Consider the following 21,737-nt stretch of genomic DNA (forward strand, 5'->3'; position numbering starts at 1 on the left):
AATCACAATGAAGACAGAGGTCAGCTGGCCGTGGCGTCCTTCTCAAGTGGCTCTGGGTCACTTCAGTGTTTGATAGACATCAAGTGGATATAGATCCGGAAAACAGGACTTTACCAGGCGCTTCTCCTCAAAGGAATGACAGCCCAAACCACACTGGCTTTCTTCACTCTCGGAGTACACAGACACAGACAGAAGCGCCTGGTATTCGGTATCTATATCCACTTGATGTCTCTCTTATTGGAAGGGTGCCTTTTCCCGACAGCAATTTTAAGATCTCTCCACAGGTGTTCAATGGGATTTGGATCTGGACTCATTGCTGGCCATTTCAGAACTCTCTCTTTGTTGCCATCCATTTCTGGGTGCTTTTTGAAGTATGTTTGGGGTCATTGTCCTACTGGAAGACCCAAGATCTCGGACGCAAACCCAACTTTCTGACACTGGGCTATACAGTGCGACCCAAAATCCGTTGGTAATCCTCAGATTTCATGATGCCTTGCACACATTCAAGGCACCCAGTGCCAGAGCAGCAAAACAACCCCAAAACATCATTGAACCTCCACCATATTTCACTGTAGGTACTGCGCTCTTTTCTTTGTAGGCCTCATTCCTTTTTCGGTAAACAGTAGAATCCTGTGCTTTACCAAAAAGCTCTGTCTTGGTCTTATCTGTCCACAAGACATTTTCCCAGATGTATTTTGGCTTACTCAAGTTCATTTTGGCAAAATGTAGTCTTGCTTTTTTATGTCTCTGTGCCAGCAGTGGGGTCCTCCTGGGTCTCCTGCCATAGCGTTTCATTTCATTTAAATGTCGACAGATAGTTCACGCTGACACTGATGCTCCCTGAGCCTGCAGGACAGCTTGAATATCTTTGGAACTTGTTTGGGGCTGCTTATCCACCATCCGGACTATCCTGCGTTGACACCTTTCATAAATTTTTCTCTTCCGTCCACACCCAGCTATAGTGCCATGGGTTGCAAACTTCTTGATAATGTTGCGCACTGTGGACAAAGACAAATCTAAATCTCCGGAGATGGACTTGTAACCTTGAGATTGTTGATATTTTCCCACAATTTTAGTTCTCAAGTCCTCAGACAGTTCACTTCTCCTCTTTCTATTGTCAATGCTTAGTGCGGCACACACAGACAAACATTGCAAATACTAAGTGAACTTCTCTCCTTTTTATCTGCTTTCAGGTGTGATTTTTATATTGCCCACACCTGTTACTTGCCTCAGGTGAGTTTAAAGGAGCATCACATGCTTGAAACAATCTTATTTTTCCACAATTTTGAAAGGGTGGCAATAATTTTGTCCAGCCCATTTTTGGAGTTTGGTGTGACATTATGTCCAATTTGCTTTTTTTCCCTCCTCCCTTTTTTGGTTTAGTTCCAATACACACAAAGGGAATAAACATGTGTATAGCAAAACATGTGTTACTGCAATCCTTTTCTGTGAGAAATACTTCATTTTCTAGAACAACATTTACGGCCATGACTGTGCTATAGTTGGATTATCTAAGGAGCATTCATTTTTTTGTAAGTTTGGATAACCCATTTACAATGCTCCATGACTTTCATGTTTATTTTCTAAAAAGTAACTAACATGCATTAGGTCTTTGTTACTCTCCAAAAACATGAATTACTATTGTATGTTAGAGGTTGATTTAATGTTGATTCTTTGTTAGCCAATGGTTGAGGATGTCTGAGCTTTCTGTGCGGACCTCTTTTTACAGTTAAAAGGGGGTACTCCCCTGGAAAACATTATTATTTTTCTTTTTTTATCAACTGGTGCCAGAAAGTTAAACAGATTTATAAATTACTTCTATTAAAAAATCTTATTCCTTCCTGTACTTATGTTGTATGCTCCCCAGGATGTTCTTTTCTCTTTGAATTTCCTTTCTGTCTGACCACAATGCTCTCTGCTGACACCTCTGTCCATTTTAGGAACTGTCCGGAACAGGATAGGTTTGATATGGGGATTTGCTCCTACTCTGGACAGTTCCTAAAATAGACAGAGGTGTCAGCAGAGAGCACTGTGGTCAGACAGAAAAGAAATTCAAAAAGAAAAGAACTTTCACTGGAACATACAGTAGCTGATAAGTACTGGGAAGATTAAGATTTTTAAATAGAAGTAATTTACAAATCTGTTAAACTTTCTGACGCCAGTTGATGTTTTCCAGGGGAGTACCCCTTTAAGCTTTTACTTTTAGATATGTGTAGTAACAATCTCATCTTTTTTGAACAACATTAACACTCACCTCCAAGGTGCAATGGAAGAAACAGCTTTTTACATTTATCATAAAGGCACCACATATGTGTTAGTGAAGAGCTGAAAGGGGTGAATTTCTATTGTATTAATAGGTAAACCAGCACTTTATCTGCACCAGAAGGAAGTTTATAGTAACATAACAAGGGGAGGTTAAAAGTTCTGTGCATAAAAAAAGAAAGTAACAGTCTGACTGGCAAAGAACACTGGCAGTGTATGCTTATGACTATTCACTGCTAGTAACCTTGTCAGTAAGAAGAAATATTGAGCCCCACTTAGCCAGAAATAAATGCATATATGAATCAGAATATGCATTATGAAGTTAATTCAGGTCACCAACAAATTGTCGCAAAATACACCTAAAAAATGGTGCTCTATGAACTCCTTACATGTATTACTTATACTCAATTATCTATATGAAGTGATAGAAGGCATTCTGCAGAATATGCACATGGAAGGAAATATGAATACTTCTAATACATATTGTGGCTGATTTCCATTATTCTTATAATTTACATTGGGTGGTAGGATGTATGCTGTAAAAACAAGACTATACTATAATGCAAGAGACAAAAGGGACATTGGAGCAGATTTACTATTTAAAAGGCACCAAAATTCTGGTCCATATACATGCTGTGCACCACTTTTATTATGTTATTATAAAACCTCTTTCACTGTCCCCAACAAAGGGATGTGACTTCAGTTATCATGGGTCCACAGCTTTAGCAAAGGATGAATAGCTTAAATTTGTACCGGAATGCTGGAGCAAATTAAGCCAAGAAATTTATCAGCAGGCTTAACCACTGCCTAGTCTATGTTTACAGTGTGTAAGACTTAAAGGGGTACTCCGGTGGAAATGATTTATTTTTTTTAAATCAACTGGTGCCAGAAAGTTAAACAGATTTGTATATTACTTCTCTTAAAAAAAAATCCTAATCATTCCAGTACTTATTAGCTGCTGAATACTACAGAGGAAATTCTTTTCTTTTTGGAACACAAAGCTCTCTGCTGAATCAAGAACACAGTGCTCTCTGCTGACATCTCTGTCCATTTTAAGAACTGTCCAGAGTAGGAGAAAATCCCCATAGCAAACATATGCTGCTCTGGACAGTTCCTAAAATGGACAAAAATGTCAGCAGAGAGCACTGTGTTCCGAAAAGAATTTCCTCTGTAGTATTCAGCAGCTAATAAGTACTGGAAGGATTAAGATTTTTTAATAGAAGTAATTTACAAATCTGTTTAACTTTCTGGCACCAGTTGATAAAAAAAAAGTACCCCTTTAAGACACTTTAAGGAAATCTGCCCCATTTTTAGCTTTGCATAAATGGTAATTTAACTTAACATTATAGTGGATAAGCATATTAATGTTATAGAAACATCCTGAAAATAACACTGGTTAGGGTCTGTAGCCGATCTCACCAATGAGAACCAACAATTTTAATATCAAAGCTCTCTCCAAAGTGTTTCACATCTGAAGTATTAAAATAGAATGAACCTTTTAATCCTAACCAATGTTATCCTCTGGCATGCCTATATGGAATTTAAGAAGATTTTCGATATATTTCCACTTTTATAGGCATTTAATCTGCCAATGAGATTCCTTAAATAGCTCCCTTGTGCAAGTTTTTTTTTTTCTATTTAGCCATGTTAGTTAGGCTGGGTTCACACTGAATTCTCTTTAATGGCCCAAACATATCCATCAAGTCACTTCATTCAGGCCACTTCCCATACATATAAGTTTATTTAGCTGGACTCAATAGCATGGTCTCAGGCTACATAGATGTTTATGTGTGGGACACACATGGCTGGAATACAGTCACTTGTTGTCTATGTTCAGGCCATTACTGTGAATGGGATTCTGGCATATACCTGGGGCGCATTCTGTTGGACATTTAAGAAACAGCTTTTAGAAATCTATTGCAGCAGGACATAGCTCAAGGGACAAATTATTAGACATATTTAGGTCAAACATGTCCAATATTTCTTTTTACTGATGGTTGATGTCCGGGTACAGTTGACTGCCCCATATAAAGTAGATGATTGTTGGGTGATACTTGTGGGAAAATTGTGTATTTACCCATTTTTTATCTAATGTGTATGGTTAGCTTTTAGCTTAGTTATTACCATGTTTGAGCCTTTTACTATTGGTTTAAATAAAAAAAAAAAAACTGTACCAGCTTACACCTTCCATTGTGGATTCAAATAGGACACATTTACCTGGTAAAAGGAGCACTATGAATATATTCTAGTGTATGTGTTGGAAGAATCCCTGGTGGACACACGGACACGGATAAAGAGACACAATGTAAAAAATGTAAATGGGGCCTAACACGTGGAGGAGAGCAATATAACTAAACATGGCTGAATAGAATTAAAAAAGGCTTTAGACATGGGGGCAAGTCAGGAATACATTTTTTAAGTTATGTTTTTAAAAGGAATATTTATCTGTGCTATGCAGACACTAACTTAAAATCAGCAGCAATAAGAACATCTATTACATTTTATATAAATAATACCTTCATTATTTCAGAATATAGGGAGCATAAGAAAGGCTGCTGGCTAAGTGGGGCTGTATGAGAAGGCCCAGACATGACAACTTAGTGTATCAGTACATAGTATGGAAAGAAACCTGCAAGCTGTTAAGTGATTACCGATAAGGCTCAGTTTTTGTTTTTCTCATATCCTTTTCTTTTTTGGTCAAAGGCACCCGCTTCCATAGCATACTCCAATCCCATGCTCCTCTAGCATACCCATCTTCATCACCTCCCCCTTGTGGTATTAAATGATAAGTGTTGCCATCTATGACATCTATCAGAGGTACAGTGCATGCGGTTCTGCGAAGTGGTGGTGATGCAGGATGAAGGATTGACACGAAGGACAAATACACGAACAGAAAAAGAATGGTGGAGAAACGAAAAAAAAAAAAGGGACAAAAACAGAAAAAAATATTTAGACAAACATGAACATAAAAATGTAAAATTACATTCTTTACCAATAAGGTTCAGTTCTATGCTTTCGTTTGGCCTTTTCTCTGTCGCTTAATGGAATTCGTTTCCATAACATACTCCAGTCCCAGGCCCCTCGAGCAAAACCATCGCTATCCCCACCTTGCTGTGGCTCAATGGTATAAACATTGCCATCAATGTAATCTATTAGAGGGACAGTACAAGCAGTTCTGCCAGGATTCCAGAAGGAAAAGCAAATTCACAACAAGAGAAGACATGCAAAATTAGAAATATGCAGTTAAAAAAGCAATATCATTAGACAATATCAAATAGTACAGATGAACTAATATATCAAGCATAAATACTGTGTTTGCTACATGTTAAGGGAATCGGTCATCACTGACATAATTCTGTCCGAACCACAAGTCATCAAGGTCCCTGCAGACTTCTCCCTGCCCACCAGCCTTGATTGATAGATCTCTCCCTGTTTAGGTATAGAGGCATCCATCAATCAAGTCTGGTGGGGCGGGGAGAAGCTACTGGGGACCGCCCTGATAACTCATGGATCAAAAAGAATGAAAGTGGTGGCAGGTTCCTTTTAAATAAAAAAATAAAAAACAGATGGTATTAAAAATCATGAAATGTGGGAAAAAAACTGTTCTGATGTGACGTCACGCCCCGTCCCCTCAATGCAAGTCTATGGGAGGGGGCGTCACGCCCCCTCCCATAGACTTGCATTGAGGGGACGGGGCGTGACGTCACACGGGGGCAGAGTTGTGACGTCACGAACTTCCGTTCCCTTGGGCGGAACCCAGACCCTCCAGAGCTTCCGGACCAGAAACAGGTGGGTGCCCCTCCAGAGCTTCCGGACCAGAAACAGGTGGGTGCCGCATGCTATATTGCGGGGGTCCCCAGCGGCGGGACCTCCGCGATCACACATCTTATCCCCTATCCTTTGGATAGGGGATAAGATGTCTAGGGGTGGAGTACCCCTTTAATCTACATAAAAAAAGACAATTTTACAAATATATTCCATTGCCTATGTTTTACAAATCCTAAATTACCTTTATCATAATTCAGAGTTGCTATTAGAGGCAGCCAATAAGCCTAGTTGAACTATAATGTAGCGGGACAGTTAGTTATTTCCTGAACCAGCTTTCTATGGCGTAAAGACTACACTTCCCAGAAGGAAAATCATTACAGCAATACTTTTCACTGACATTCGTTCATAATGGAATCTTAGATTGTAGCAATTAAACCTGAGGAATTGAGAATACCGCTCTGGAATATAATACAGACTGTAACTCAGGGTCAGTAGAAGATAAGAAAAGCAGCAAATTCACAAAGTTACTCAGCGTTATGTAGGATAATGCTATATGTAAACTGTAAAATGCTGCTCAATCATAGACATACATCTTATTACGGTATATATAACTGGGCTTCACTGCAGCACAGCCCTATGTTGAAAAGGAATATGCCGCTCTCAGTTATCTGTGTCTGGAAAAGTTTGGATCAAAATGACAACCAAAACAGCCTTTCTTACATCAACAAGCAGAGTTTTACAATTCCTATGACTTCCACTGTCTCTCTCTGCTATGTGCTAGTCTCGACTATTCATTCATGTGTCCTATGAGATGCAGACAGACACTCCTCTCCTACATGTAACAGATGACAGCAAACCTGCTACAGAAGCTGCATCTCATGTGATACTCTACAGAGAAAGACAGTTCTTGTATGTCACTGATCTATCACTTGCTGTACGTAGACTGATGCATTATTGTAAATGTAGGCTGCATTAAAGAGGTACTTCGGTGGAAAGCTTTTTTTTTTTTTTTAAATCACCTGGTGCCAGAAAGTTAAACATATTTCTAAATTACTTCTATTAAAAAAAATCTTAATCCTTCCAGTACTTATTAGCTACTGAATACTACAGAGGAAATTCTTTTCTTTTTGGAACACAGAGCTCTCTGCTGACATCATGAGCACAGTGCTCTCTGCTGACATCTCTGTCCATTTTAAGAACTGTCCAGAGTAGGAGAAAATCCCCATAGCAAACATATGCTGCTCTGGACAGTTCCTAAAATGGACAGAGATGTCAGCAGAGAGAACTGTGCTCGTGATGTCAGCAGAGAGCACTGTGTTCCAAAAAGAAAAAAAAAATCCTCTGTAGTATTTAGCAGAGTATTCCTCTGTAGTATGCTCCACAGGAAGTTCTTTTCTTTAAAAAAAAAAATTTTTGTCTGGCCACAGTGCTCTCTGCTGACACCTCTGTCTGTTTTAGGAACTGTCAAGAGTAGGAGCCAATCCCCTTAGCAAACCTATCCTGCTCTTGACAGTTCCTGAGACAGACAGAGGTGTCAGCAGAGAGCACTGTGGTCAGACATAAAATAACTTCCTGTGGAGCATACAGCAGCTGATGAGTACTGGAAGGGCTAAGATTTTTAAATAGAAGTCATTTACAAATCTCAGCACAATAGACGAATGTAGCCAGCACATAAAATCCGGAGTTTATTGATATCTTATTAAAAGTTCCATAGAAAGGAAGGTAAGGGAGTACATCAGGCAATATCACGTACAGTTACCAGCTTGGAGATGGGTCCCTTCATGCCAACGCCAAGTAACATTTTTATACTGAACTGGAACGTCCACCCCCAACAGGGGGATGGGTGGGGGGGGGGGGGGGGGGACTTCCAAGAGGTTCAGAAAAACTTTATCACCTGTGTGCAAATTAAAAGCAAAAGCAAATACAAAAAGTTGTAGGAACCCAAATACAAAAACAAACAAAAAATTTGAAAATGTGTTCTGAGCTTAGTAATGCAGGTAAAGATCAGTTTTGTTATTCATTCTGTGTGGTTGGATACTATTAAATAAATAGATCCACATGGTTTCTCTGTTGCGGAGGTGACGGATCAAATCTCCACCCCTAGTGTTTTGTGTGACTCTTTCTATGCCGGAAATTTTTTTACTGGAAGTGTTTCCTGAATGTATAGTGGCAAAGTGTCTAGAAACATTTGAGATGTTATTTGTAATAGGACCAGTTGCATGTCTGACATGCTCCTGTATTCTTTTTTTTCAGCGATCGTTTGGTGCTTCCAATGTAATTTAAATTACAATGTGTGCAGGATATTTTGTAATACACATTTACTGTTACAGTTGATAAAATTATTGCCTGATGTACTCCCCTAACTGCCTTTCTATGGAACTCTGAATGAGATATCAATAAACTCCAGATTTTATGTGCTGGCTACATTCATCTATTGTGCTGCTTGTCTTGTGGATTGCCGTGTACTGGGGGCTCAGGTGAGCTGATCAACTCCTTTTCTATTTAATTTAAAAATCTGTTTAACTTTCTGGAGCCAATTGATTTAAAAAAAAAAAGGATAGGGGATAAGATGCCTGATTGCGGGAGTCCCGCCGCTGGGGACGCCCGCGATCATGCACGCGGCACCCAGTTTGTAATCAATCGCTCCGGGTCTGATTAAGGTCGACCGCAGGGCCGGCGGCGTATCACGCCCCCTCCCGTAGGCCTGCATTGAGGAGCAGAGTTTGAGGTCACATGCCACCGGCTCTGCGGTCGACCGTAATCAGACCCGGAAGACTGATTACAAACGGGGTGCCGCGTGCATGATCGCGGGCATCCCCAGCTGCGGGACTCCCGCGATCAGGCATCTTATCAATATTTGTCTATTTGGGGATAAGATGTGTAAGCACCGGAGTACCCCTTTAAGGCACAGGCAGGATCACCTCAATAGATATTACATATACAGATACAATTTTAATCCTTCACTAAACATTATTTGTTGCCTTTGATAATCATATTGTGGAAAGAGATAAGCAGCTGTCATATATTTAGCAAATTTCTAACTTTCTAATGACAATACACATTGGGGGCCAGTTTGGCTCCCAGACAGACACTTGATCCTCAGCAGATTTAACGTAAATGGTTATACAGGAAGCTGTGACTTTGCTGTGGGCGATATATTTGGGAGACCAGCAGAAGCGTTTCACATAAATAGCGCTGTATGTTCACCAACTGTGCTACTCCTACATGTTTTTGTCTTGTGTAAATGACAGGTGTGCTTTAAGAAGCAATATTTCAATGCACTGCACAATATCGCTGCAGAAAATAAACAGTGATTTAGTAGGCCTTTCTTCTAATCAAATGTTACAACCTGCATGGAAATGAACTTCTATACAAATTTTAGCAATGAATGCACGTTCAGCATAAATGGGAAAATGCTAAAGTAATCAGAGCACATCCATGGAAATAGAACATTTTCCAAGAGATCTACAGCCCACACTGGAACGGTAATTAAATCTTGCTTGAAAAAACTCCAAATTAAATTTCAGAGCTAAAACAGAAGTGCACCGGTTCCTATTCAGGGACAACTTTCATTTCATTTTTCATTTGGCTTTGATTTAAATCTATTCTCCTTCAATGTGTAATATGTTAAGTCAGAATGCTTTCTTTGTGTCAGCCAGCCACACAGAATTCAGCACTAGAAGAACACTTCTAGCTTATCTTAGAATAACATCAGCAGATTTAAAGGGGTACTCCGGTGGAAATTTTTTTTTTTTTTTTTTTAAATCAACTGGTGCCAGAAAGTTAAACAGATTTGCAAATTAAAAAATAATGTGGATTGTGTGCAGCTCACAAAAAATAGGGGGCGAGGTTAACTGAGATGCTTTTTCACTAATATATATATATATATATATATATATATATATATATAGAGAGTACTCAGTCCTCAGTCTCCCACCTGTTCAAACAGGTATGTGACAGAGGAATGGATTCACTAGACAATGTTATAAAAGATTTATTAATAAAAATATAACCAATCCACGAACCGCAGGGCCCTACGGATGTGTAATGGAATTACAGTAAAATTATTATTTGCTCAATAATAACTTCTGCCCATATGTAATCATACAAATATTGAATTTAAACAGTACAAATAGTAAGCGATAATCTGCTAATAACAAGAAATAATGATCTCATCTGTAAAAATAAAATATAGCCTAAAAATATCACATGAAGAGTATCCTAAAAGAAAAAGTAACCTGCAAAAAAAAATTTACACAAATAATATAAAATCCGTCCTGTAACAAAAAACAATAATGTGGCAAATCTCTGGATATTTTGTATCAGTTCCACAAATGTCTTGTAACAGTTCCACAGGTAATTTATGTCCAAGGGTAAATTTATAGCAGTTTTTCAATCCTGTAAGAAGCATATAATGTTTTTCCTGTGCGGCAATAATATTATACTGCATATTTTCTGGTATAATAAGGCATATAGTCGTCTCCGCTATTAATCCTAAAAAGGAAGAAGTCCTCGGCACTGTGTGCCACTCACCACCCTTATGATTCGGGGTCCCGGTGTCTGAAGGTTCAGTCCATACGCTGGAGGATGCAGAGGTAACGTGCCATAATGCAGCCGCTGCTCCTCGGAAATCCCCGGTGGAGTGTGATGTCACGGGTCAGCTGATTTCAGTCAGCTGACCTCTAGAGTCGGTGTGAGCCGTATACAGGCAGGTAGATAGAGACTCCAAGGGTGGTTTCAATTGTGTATATGATGCAAATGATGCAGATTAGCGGAGATTTGTACACAGAATTAAAAAGTGACACCACTGAGGAAGGGGTATTTTAATATTTATAATATTTTATTCCTTTTGACACCCCAAAATGCGTTTGTTTTTTGTTATTTATCTATTTTTTGAGATCTGAAGTTTTTTGGATTATTGCCCTGTTCATACTTTGCGTTTTATCTGCGATCTGGATGAAATTATTGTTTGGACATTAATTGGATGTTTTTTGATGAACACCCATTGCTATAGCTGTGACAGAAACAAGGGACTTTTTATCTCCATCTAGCGGCACGGACTACAAGTCCCAGCATAACTTTTTAATTCCGTGTACAAATCTCTGCTAATCTGCATCATTTGCATCATATACACCATTGAAACCACCCTTGGAGTCTCTATCTACTTGCCTGTATACGGCTCACACCGGCTCTAGAGGTCAGCTGACTGAAATCAGCTGACCCGTGACATCACACGCCACCGGGGATTACGAGGAGCAGCGGCTGCATTGTGGCACGTTACCTCTGCAGCCTCCAGCGTACGGACTGAACCTTCATACACTGGGACCCCGAATCATAAGGGTGGTGAGTGGCACACAGTGCCGAGGACTTCTTCCTTTTTAGGATTAATAGCGGAGACGACTATATGCCTTATTATACCAGAAAATATACAGTATAATATTATTGCCGCACAGGAAAAACATTATATGCTTCTTACAGGATTGAAAAACTGCTATAAATTTACCCTTGGATATAAATTACCTGTGGAACTGTTACAAGACATTTGTGGAACTGATACAAAATATCCAGAGATTTGCCACATTATTGTTTTTTGTTACAGGACGGATTTTATATTATTTGTGTAAATTTTTTTTTGCAGGTTATTTTTTCTTTTAGGATACTCTTCATGTGATATTTTTAGGCTATATTTTATTTTTACAGATGAGATCATTATTTCTTGTTATTAGCAGATTATCGCTTACTATTTGTACTGTTTAAATTCAATATTTGTATGATTACATATGGGCAGAAGTTATTATTGAGCAAATAATCATTTTACTGTAATTCCATTACACATCCGTAGGGCCCTGCGGTTCGTGGATTGGTTATATTTTTATTAATAAATCTTTTATAACATTGTCTAGTGAATCCATTCCTCTGTCACATACCTGTTTGAACAGGTGGGAGACTGAGGACTGAGTACTCCCCTTTTTTATAGATTTGCAAATTACTACTATTAAAAAAATCTTAATCCTTCCAGGACTTATTAGCTGCTGAATACTACAGAAGAAATTATTTTCTTTTTGGAACACAGAGCTCTCAGATGACAGCAGAGAGTACTGTGCTTGTGATGACAGCAGAGAGCTCTGTGTTCCAAAAAGAAAATAATTTCTTCTGTAGTATTCAGCAGCTAATAAGTCCCGGAAGGATTAAGATTTTTTAATAGAAGTAATTTACAAATCTGTTTAACTTTCTGGCACCAGTTGGTTAAACAAAAAAAAAAGTTTTCCACCAGAGTACCCCTTTAACCAGTCACACCAGCTGCACAACAGGGGGCCCAGAAAGAGTCAGGTAAGAAAACCAGCACAGACAAAAAGTGAAAGACGGGCCCATAGCACAACATAGGGTTACTGCTTTCCTTTTGGTTAGTAAAAAATAAGTGGAAAAAATTGTCTTTGTTGCTTATAGCAACCAGAGTTCAGCTTACATTTCCAATCTACTCTGAAATTATGAATGTTGCACAGTGACTGGTTGCTAGGGGCTACAAGGTAAGTCCATCTCCTGGGTAAATATAACTAAACTGTTAGCATTAGCTAACCTCTGCTTGACATTGGCAATACTTGGACTATTTGTCCACATTAATTTCCATAATCAAGGTCATTAAAAAAATAAATTAATTAAAACTCTGCTTCCCATAGCAAACAACTGGTGAACAATATTCATTTCTTAAAGAAGTTGTTCAGTAGTTTACCATTTTTTTGAAGAGGCAGGGAACCTCACCTTACAATTTGTCATCAGTCTAGTGCCAATGCCACTTTGGTTTCCCCTGCCGGACATCCTGTGATGATGTTGCAGCCAATACGAGGTCTCTTTCTATGGATCTATGGTTATTAACCCTTGAGGCCAATGACAGGATACAACATCACATGCACAGTGTATTTTAGGTCATCCCATGACTTCTGGCAGAGCATCCTGGAGTGGCAGCAACACATTTAGACATGTTTTTTTCTTTTTACCCAGCCCATCTAGCCTGCCCAATATCCTGAATAGTATGAATAGTCCCTGGCCCTATCTTATATGAAGGATAGCCTTATACCTTTCCTATGCATGCTTAAATGGGCACTGTCTGATAAAAAAAACTTTTTATATGTTGTAGATCTTGGCAAAATCTAAACTTTTCTAATATACTTCATAAGAAAATGTTATTACATTTTTATAGAAATAATGGCTTGAAAAACTGGCCACTAGGGGTCCCCATACAATAACGAGTCTAGAGGCAGCGTCATGATGACACGTGGACACTCTGGACAAGGCTCTGCTGTGCTCGCTCCCAGCCTGTCGCCAACGGGAGCGAGCACAGGGTAAGTAAAGACCTGCAGGAGTTTTTCTCACATCATATATATGTATATTCACGTGGCGCTCCGCATCAGCCGACATCAACTGTTTTCCCCCAGAGCGCTCCTAGCATCACTGATACTAGGAGCGCACGGAGAAAACATCTGATGTCAGCTGATGCGGAGCGCCACCTGTATATACATAAATGAGCCCTCGCTGCTGCCGCCGCTCATTTATCTAGCCACCACTGCCGCACTTGTTTGCTCCCTGCCGCCACCGCCACTTAGATGTCTGTCTGCCCACCGCTGCTCACATGTCTGCCCGGTGTAGTTGGGCCACCTTTCACTTTACTGCAGCTTCTCTGCATGCCTGCGGCTCACATCTCGCTACAACTCCCAACATGCCCTGACAGTGAGGACATGCCGGGAGTTGTAGTTTTGCTAATGCTAGGGTAGATGTCGGCAGACAGCAAACTGAGTGAGGGGGCGGAGACCTGCACAGTATAGCCACGCCCCTTCCTTTGAGAGGAATTCAAGTAAGTGAGCTACAGTAAAGTTGGAATAATTAAAAAAATTAAGGCGCTATACACAAATAAATTTGATGTACATGGTCAGAATTAGGTACTGATTAATATATTATTATAATTTTTTTTTTTGGTGGATCCGACAGGTACGGTTTAAAATTACTTCACTGTATTTGCAGCTACCACTTCAACAGGAAGGCTATTCCATGCATCCACTACTCTCTTAGTAAAGAAAGGCCGGGTTCACCCGTTAGGAAAATGTGTGGAATGCCCACACATTTGCCCAGTCCAGCAGCCCGTAGGATCAATCAGAAATTTGCTGTTTCATAGATGGCAATGCATTTCCTTGTGGACTGCGCAAAAAAATAGACTTCTCTATTTTTTCTCTGAACGCCAGAATCAGAATTTCCACTGTAAAGAAACATCAGGTGCGGAAATTCTGCTGTGTGAACAGTGCAGCAGTATTCCATTGAAATGTCAGAGCGGAATATTCTGTGTGGACATTCGGCAAAAACTCCACAGTGTAAACATGCCCAACTACTTGCTATTATTACAGCATAAACCTTTGTGACTATAATTATTTCCTTCCATAAAATGTAAAAACTAGTGAAATACTCATTTTAACTCTTAGAGAAGTAATAGTGCCTTTATTGGTTTCTATGGGTCAAGGGGAGGTCTTCTGTTGGTCAGTTTTGATGAAACCCATTGAGTCTTGAATAGGGCAAAGCATGCTTCATCTTCAGCCTCCACTTAGTGAATGACTAGAATTATTATTTTTTTAATTGTGAACGTTGTAGCTCAGTGACCTTATATAGCTAGGATCTCTGGATCATACTTGATAAACATTACACAGCTGTACATGGTACTGTATGCATGAATTAATAATAGTGGTAAATCAGTTATAAAACCAACTGTATGATGTAAAATAATGTAAAATATTATACCCAAATTCAACGTGCAGTACTCAGCCTCTTTGTAGACAGCCCTTTGCACACTATTATATATGACTACATATATATTATACTTTATAGCAATTCTTCTTAGGATGCTATATAACTAAGGAACCTCCAATTTTCTACATTTGTACATGAGAATTAAACATCAACAAAAAACAACAATAGTATGTTACATAGCTGTACATCAATGGATTAAGAATAGACATAATAATTATGCTGGACTCCTGACCCTTGAGGCTGACACAATTCCCTGCATTAGGAGATTGAGCGGGACTTTTGAAAGGTATTCTCCTGGAAGAGCTGTCAATCAGGTGCTGTAATTGGACAGTACTGCACAGTTCTCCAGCTTTGTCAAATAGAAGTATGAAAAAGTCTATATTGGGTTGATCCAACTACATTGTGTAAAATTACAATAACGTATGCTTCCATACAGAACACTGTGCTTTAAACTTCTGGTATCCAGCGTGTGCCGCTCTATATATGTGCTTATTTACAGCCAATAGCTGTCTCTTCAAACAGTAAGAGGAATAAGCCATGGACAGACATCGCTTTTCTTTCAGGGGAACAGAATATATATTTAACATGCCAAACCCTTCTTTTCCCCAAACCTTTTGCTTCCCAGGAATGGCCAGGCTCTCTATACTCACTGAATATCAGTCAATCCTACTTAATATTTATTGCTTGTATAAAACAAGTCCACAGTACCTAGCTGTATGAAAGTCCATGTGTAAACAGACTCACTGTATAGTGAATCATATTGTAGCAGCACATGCTGTACAATAACAAAAGTATGCCCTCTATTGGAAAAAAGACCTCTAACATTAGTGAGTCATATGCACGGCACAGTAATTACAATGGACATTTTATATTAGACTCCATACAGAGAATACTTGTACAAGTGTATATGTTACCTGTCTTCCGCTATGGGAGCTATTAAAGGAGCATACCAATTGATTCCCACTTCACAGTGTGCATCTAGGTAAATTAAAACCTACAAGAGATCAATAGTGAATGACAGATAACAAAAATATTCAGCAAAAAGAAACAGTAAAACCTGTCTGATATTTGAATATGTTTGCGTCAATTCTGATAACTCAGTTGACTAACTTTAAAGAATACATTTGCTATATCTATCGATCATGCTTTTTATTCAACAAAGCCCACATTCACATAAAGCTTTGGCACTATATCAACCATGAATATCTTCTGATATATACCGTATGGCACCAATATACTTTAATAGGTTAAGCAAAGTTTAATAATGACAACACAGTTCCCTGTTTTTTTATAGGACATTAAAATGCTGTACAACATGTTTGGTTATGGTTTTCATATAATTTGGTTATGCCCTTTGATGTTCTTTTTTCTAATAAGAGGTTGTGCGTGTAGAGGTTAGTCAGATACAAATTCAGAGTCTCTCTATTTGGAATCCGTGATCAGTAGAGAAGCAAAGAAAGCAAAAGAAATGCTTGCACTGCAATGGATTGATGTACAACCACCGAAATGCTCAACCTGGAAGAAGCTAGTTGATACCATCGTAGCCTATAAAAAAATGGTACACTAGAAGTACACTAATAAATTCCAAAAAGTGCAGGACTTAATGGTGCCAATCCCCCAATATCGACCTCTTCTATCACTGCTATACCCTCCTTAGTTATCTGATCTTTGATTGCTGTACCTTTTTATACTCAGCTGTACTTTTCCACGTACTCCATAGTAGGGTACGTTCACACGTACACAGATTTGATGTGCAGGGTTTGATGCACTGGATTTTCTGCTGCAGGTTTTCAATGTAAACTAAGTGACTGAGCTCAGCTTCTAATCTACAGTTACAAATCCTGCGCATCAAATCTGTGCAGGATCCTGTATATGTGAATGTACCCATAAACAGTTTTTTACTTTGCTTTTTAAGTTTATGAGCACATCTGAATAGCCTTTTAAGGGTATGTTTACACTGAGGAATTGGAGAGGAATTAACTTGAGTAATTCTGCTCACTTTTTCTGCTCTGAATCATCCAACAATGAAAGTTCCATTAACTTTAATGGACTTTCCACTGACCTGTTCAAACTGACAAATTTCTGCTAGCAGAATTCTGACACTGAATTCTGTTCCGCCTGAAGATAGAACACGCTCATTCTTCATACAGAATCTGTTTGTAAAAGCCCATTGAAGTCAATGGGAACTTTCTTTTCCTGAGGAAATCAGTTTGAAGCGGAATTCAGGCGGAAATGGCTGAACTTCCTCCCCAACATCATTTGCTACTCCTCCTCCTGAATCCTGATTGTAATTTCTGCTTCAATTCCACTTTAATTCTGCTTCAACATCGCGGCAACCAGAAAATAGAAGATTTCAACATTTTCCTGATCAAAATGATTTCTCTTCAATTCCTCTCCAATTCCTCAGTGTGAACATACCCTGAAGGTGTTCAGACAGATATTGGCTACACAGCCGGAAAACATGGCGGGAATGGGGCCTTACTCATCTGTAAACTTAAAAGGTATAACTGAATAGGTTGTGGAGCTCACAATAGAAGACACAAGGTTAACTGCAATTCTCTCACTCAAAGAGAAAAAGAATATAAATATCAAGAAAAACAACAAAGCAGTCCTCAATGTCTCACTCAGTCAAAAGGCTGAGTGTGTGGCGGGTATAAGGTGAAATAATTGGATGGAGCCAGCTAAACCATATAAAATATTTAATAATAACAATAATAAAACAAAAAACAGAGAATATGATATGAGAAAAGAGGGATATCTGTTCCTATTAAAATTGCCTCCACAGGGCACTTGCAGTTATCTACATATAGGCATATATTTAAAACAATAATGGCTTGTTACACACTTGGTGCATAAATATAACACACTAGAATTGTGGGTACATATCAGCTGAAAAATAAAATGTGGCACTTGCTTTCAAAGATGTTGAGTCTTATTCACTCACATGTATTATATAACCAGTTTACAGCAGTATATTCCACCTGTAAAAAATATGCTGCACCTGAAAACATTTTCTGTATCAAAACCAGTATATAACTCATTAATGTGAGCGTAGGATATCGACACTGTAATCCACCTGTGAATAGAAAAGAACGTTCCTAGAATGTCCATCTAAAGGACCAGCAGAGGTCCAGATAAATCAAGCAGTTCCCAACAAGAGCCCCAAAGCTGAGACCGGTAATCTGTGGGCTGACCTGTGGGAGAAATCTTTATGTCGCTGGCACTTCGTGCCACTCACCGCTCCATGTCGTCCATTTCAGCTCTTGCCTCTGGCTGCGTGTCCTCTCGCTCCAGCCGGCGGTGGCTAATGGTGTTCAATCCGACCGCACACGCTGGCGAGCTTCCCGGAGGTTGTGGTCAGCTGATTGCAGATCAGCTGAACGTGTTCAGGGCGAGACCTCCCTGGAGCAGGGATACAGAGGGCAGATGTTGCCTTCTTGGCTAATTCCTTTGGGCCCAGTATTTTTCCACAGGTGTCAACATTCTCAGTGCTGCACTTCAAAAGACACTTATAAAACGGCTCTGTGTGTATGAAGGTCAAGCCTGGATAGCCGCTTTCTCATCAAATGCAATCACCAAATGCATTTCGGGGTATAAGAGGGTATAGCCAAACCCCTTCTTAAGTGGTGTTCAGTGTTTTTGATACGAACAATTTTTTAAGGTGGAACATATTTTTTACAGGTGGAATATACTGCTGCAAACTGGTTATATAATACATGTGAGTGAATAAGACTCAACATCTTTTAATGCAAGTGCCACATTTTATTTTTCAGATGATATGAACCCACAATTCTAGTGTGTTATATTTATGCACTAAGTGTGTAACAAGCCATTATTGTTTAAAATATATGCCTATATATAGATATCTGCAAGGGCCTTGCGGAGGCAATTTTAATAGGAACAGATATCCCGATTTTCTCAAATCATATTCTGTGTTTTTTTTATTATTATTATTAATAAATATTTTATGTGGTTTAGCTGGCTCCATCCAATTATATAACCTTATATCCGCCACACATTTAGCCTTTTGACCGAGACAATGAGACTGCTTTGTTGGTTTTCTTGATATTCATCTGTGAACTTACCTGAGAGGGGCCTTCATACCCCAAAATTCTGTACCTTAGTATCCCAGTTGTATTATTTGAGATTAATAGATGTGCCAAAAATGTATTTAACTAAATCCAAATATTTTAATCATACTAATATACTTAATCATTGTCAGATTAGCTGACTTTTTTTTTTTTTTTTTACTTTCAAGGAAATCTTAAAAAGGATCTCCAGTTTTAACATAAATAAACTAATATTTTCATATTTAAAAGTTACACAACTTTATGTGTCTCACCATTTAAAAACATCTGTTTGATGTGAATAAGGCTGCATTCACACTTCGTTTTTACATTATGGGTGCCGGATCCGGCTGGGGGAGGAGCAAACCGGGCTCTCCTGTACCCCAGCCGGACCAGCGCTGAAATTTATTTACTTTAATGAGCTGACCGGAGTCAAACGGTGACTCCGGTCGGCTCATTTTTTACCCGTATGCGGTTTTGTGATCGGACCTAAAACCGTAGTATACTACAGTTTTAGGTCCGGTCAGGAAACCGCAAACGGGTCAAAAATGAGCCAATTGGAGTCATCGTTTGACTCCGGTCGGCTCATTAAAGTAAATGGATTTCAGCACTGGTCCGGCTGGGGTACGGGAGAGCCCAGTTTGCCCCTCCCCCAGCCGTATCCGGCACCCGTAATGTAAAAACGAAGTGTGAATGCAGCCTGAAAGGGAGCATTGTTGTGTACTGGCTAAAAAAAATTAATAATCAATAACTACTACCTCATAGCTGGGCATCTGTTATTATTCTAGGCAAACAACATTTCATATCTGCTCTGTACCATGGGTTTGCTACAATGTATTAGTGTAAGTGAAATTCACAAGCCAGAATGCCCAGCCAGTTTCAGAAACAGAGAGAAAACTTGAAAAGGTGAATAATTCAATGTTCCATTGTGCTACAGTTACTCTAATATATAATTAGAATCTGACTTAATATATGATTACAATCTAATTTTATTTAGTTTCTCATTTGGATACCATTTTCATTGTTAATAAAATATAATGTACTATAGCATGATTTTTTGAGTGAAGTGCTTTGTAAACTAGTAGCGACATTGCTTGCATTATACGTAAGATGAGAAGCCTTACAAACCATATGGCTTCACGGACTGCCTACTGAGAAAGGGAAGTAGTGCTTTCATGTGGCTATGGGCAAGTCAAACTTTTAGGATACTTGATGATGGTGATGTTCTTTGAAGTATGCAGCTTTTTCACTTTAGTCTAACTTCAGGTGTCAGCAAAGCTTCTATTAGTGGCATTTTCAGTAGACTAGTCAGCCAACTATGGTATATTTACATTTTCAACAAGGTATCACACATAATACAGAAAAAATGGTGTAGAAAGCTCAGGCTCTGATACAGAGCTCATTGATGCAAAGGCACTATGCAGAACAGAGATGAACTATTGGTTCATATTCACCAAGCACACTAGTGGTGACCACAGACAGCATTTTAACATATAGATTTGCTGTTGTATGTAGGGCAGAGGAACGATTTGGCTTTCTGCACTAGTAAAAAAGGGTATGTTAAAGGTGGCAAAAACACAATCCTGGACAGCAGCTCCCAGGTAATATGGCTATGGCTAATAATGTAGTGAGAGATCACATCGTGGTGTGCATGCATGTAGCTCTGAACTCTAAATGTGACATCTATAACAACAGCATATTCCTACTTACTTGTCCTAGTTTAGCTTTCTGGGCACCAATGCTTCTTGCTTGTATAAGTCCCTCTCTTCGTTCATTCCTAAATACCTTTACCAGCCCATTCCATTGCTTGATATAATCTTCCAGCCGCCCCTTTAAATGTTCTATAAAAAAAAAAAATAAATAATCAGAATCATAACAATAACTTTCTATGGTGCAGTACCCTGTATTCTGAAGCATGATATCCATGTCTGTTGGCAGAACAGTGGCAGACATAGATACTGGCACATGGCGGGCACAGTAATGCTTGGCTGGGTTTCATTTAGAAAGGCCGTTTGCACCAAACATTAATAACATTCTGTATCTGATGGCTTATTCCTAGGAGCAAAGAGAATTTACATAATCCTCACATGATAGTTTAATAGTAATTGACAACTGTATTATTTCACAAGTCATATGCCGTGTGTGCGCTGACTGAGATAGTGAATTGGTGAATAGTTGTCCCAATAAATCGCAAATTAAACATTAAAATTTCCTATGCAGATTAAGCTTCTCCATGGTAACAGACAGCAAACAAATCCAGTGTAGTTTAAGTGTATGTTCACATCTGTACCACACTAGTACGCCAAGAGATACGTCTAAAAAATACCAATAGGTATTATGCCTTGGTGCTTCTATTGAGCAAATTTAGTCAAAAGTACTTTTGACTACATTATGTTTCCCGTACAATGCACAACAAAAATATTTATACTATCATGTATACGGTTTATACCATTAAAATGTATTAAGCGACATACTTCGTTGTGTAGAGCTATCTGCTACATTTTTTTAAGGTTGTTTACATAGTCCTGGCTTTCTCCCTTCTACCCTCCACAAATGTCAATGGAGACAAAGTTAAAGATTTTGGATGGCAACAATGAAAAAACTAAGCATTTGATTTCCTCTTCCTTTTTTTAAGAGCTGCAACTCTTATTTTTCCATCTACAGAGCTACATAAAAAGATTCTGGTGTCCCGTATTATAAATAGTATATGCCGCTCACCATGCGTGACTAGTAATTATTAGTTTGGACAATGGCACAGATGTCACATGATACTAAATATGCTTTTTTTTTCTTTTTGTTTACATTTAGCCTCTGATCATACTATAGCATTTAGCGCAAATTAAATAAATT

General features: G+C 38.9%; 1 protein-coding gene across 8 annotated transcripts in view; it reads right to left on the reverse strand.

Annotated features, from left to right (window-relative positions):
* The window catches only part of GALNT7 (polypeptide N-acetylgalactosaminyltransferase 7), a 199,236-nt gene that overhangs the window by 41,919 nt on the left and 135,580 nt on the right, over positions 1 to 21,737 (reverse strand). For 6 of the 8 annotated variants that reach the window (XR_008889368.1, XM_056560792.1, XM_056560824.1 and 3 more), the window contains 3 exons: positions 20,598 to 20,728; positions 15,735 to 15,814; positions 5,255 to 5,437 (listed from right to left, as the gene is read on the reverse strand). Coding sequence is in view for 7 of the 8 variants with exons in the window: in XM_056560792.1 (XP_056416767.1) it covers positions 5,255 to 5,437; positions 15,735 to 15,814; positions 20,598 to 20,728 (394 nt within the window). In the remaining variant the exon portion in view is untranslated. Of the gene's footprint in view, positions 1 to 4,913; positions 5,097 to 5,254; positions 5,438 to 15,734; positions 15,815 to 20,597; positions 20,729 to 21,737 lie in introns of all 8 variants that reach the window. The other 2 variants (XM_056560797.1, XM_056560814.1) reach the window with 2 other exon arrangements.

The sequence above is a fragment of the Hyla sarda genome, chromosome 1, assembly GCF_029499605.1.
Source record: "Hyla sarda isolate aHylSar1 chromosome 1, aHylSar1.hap1, whole genome shotgun sequence".
NCBI lineage: Eukaryota > Metazoa > Chordata > Amphibia > Anura > Hylidae > Hyla > Hyla sarda.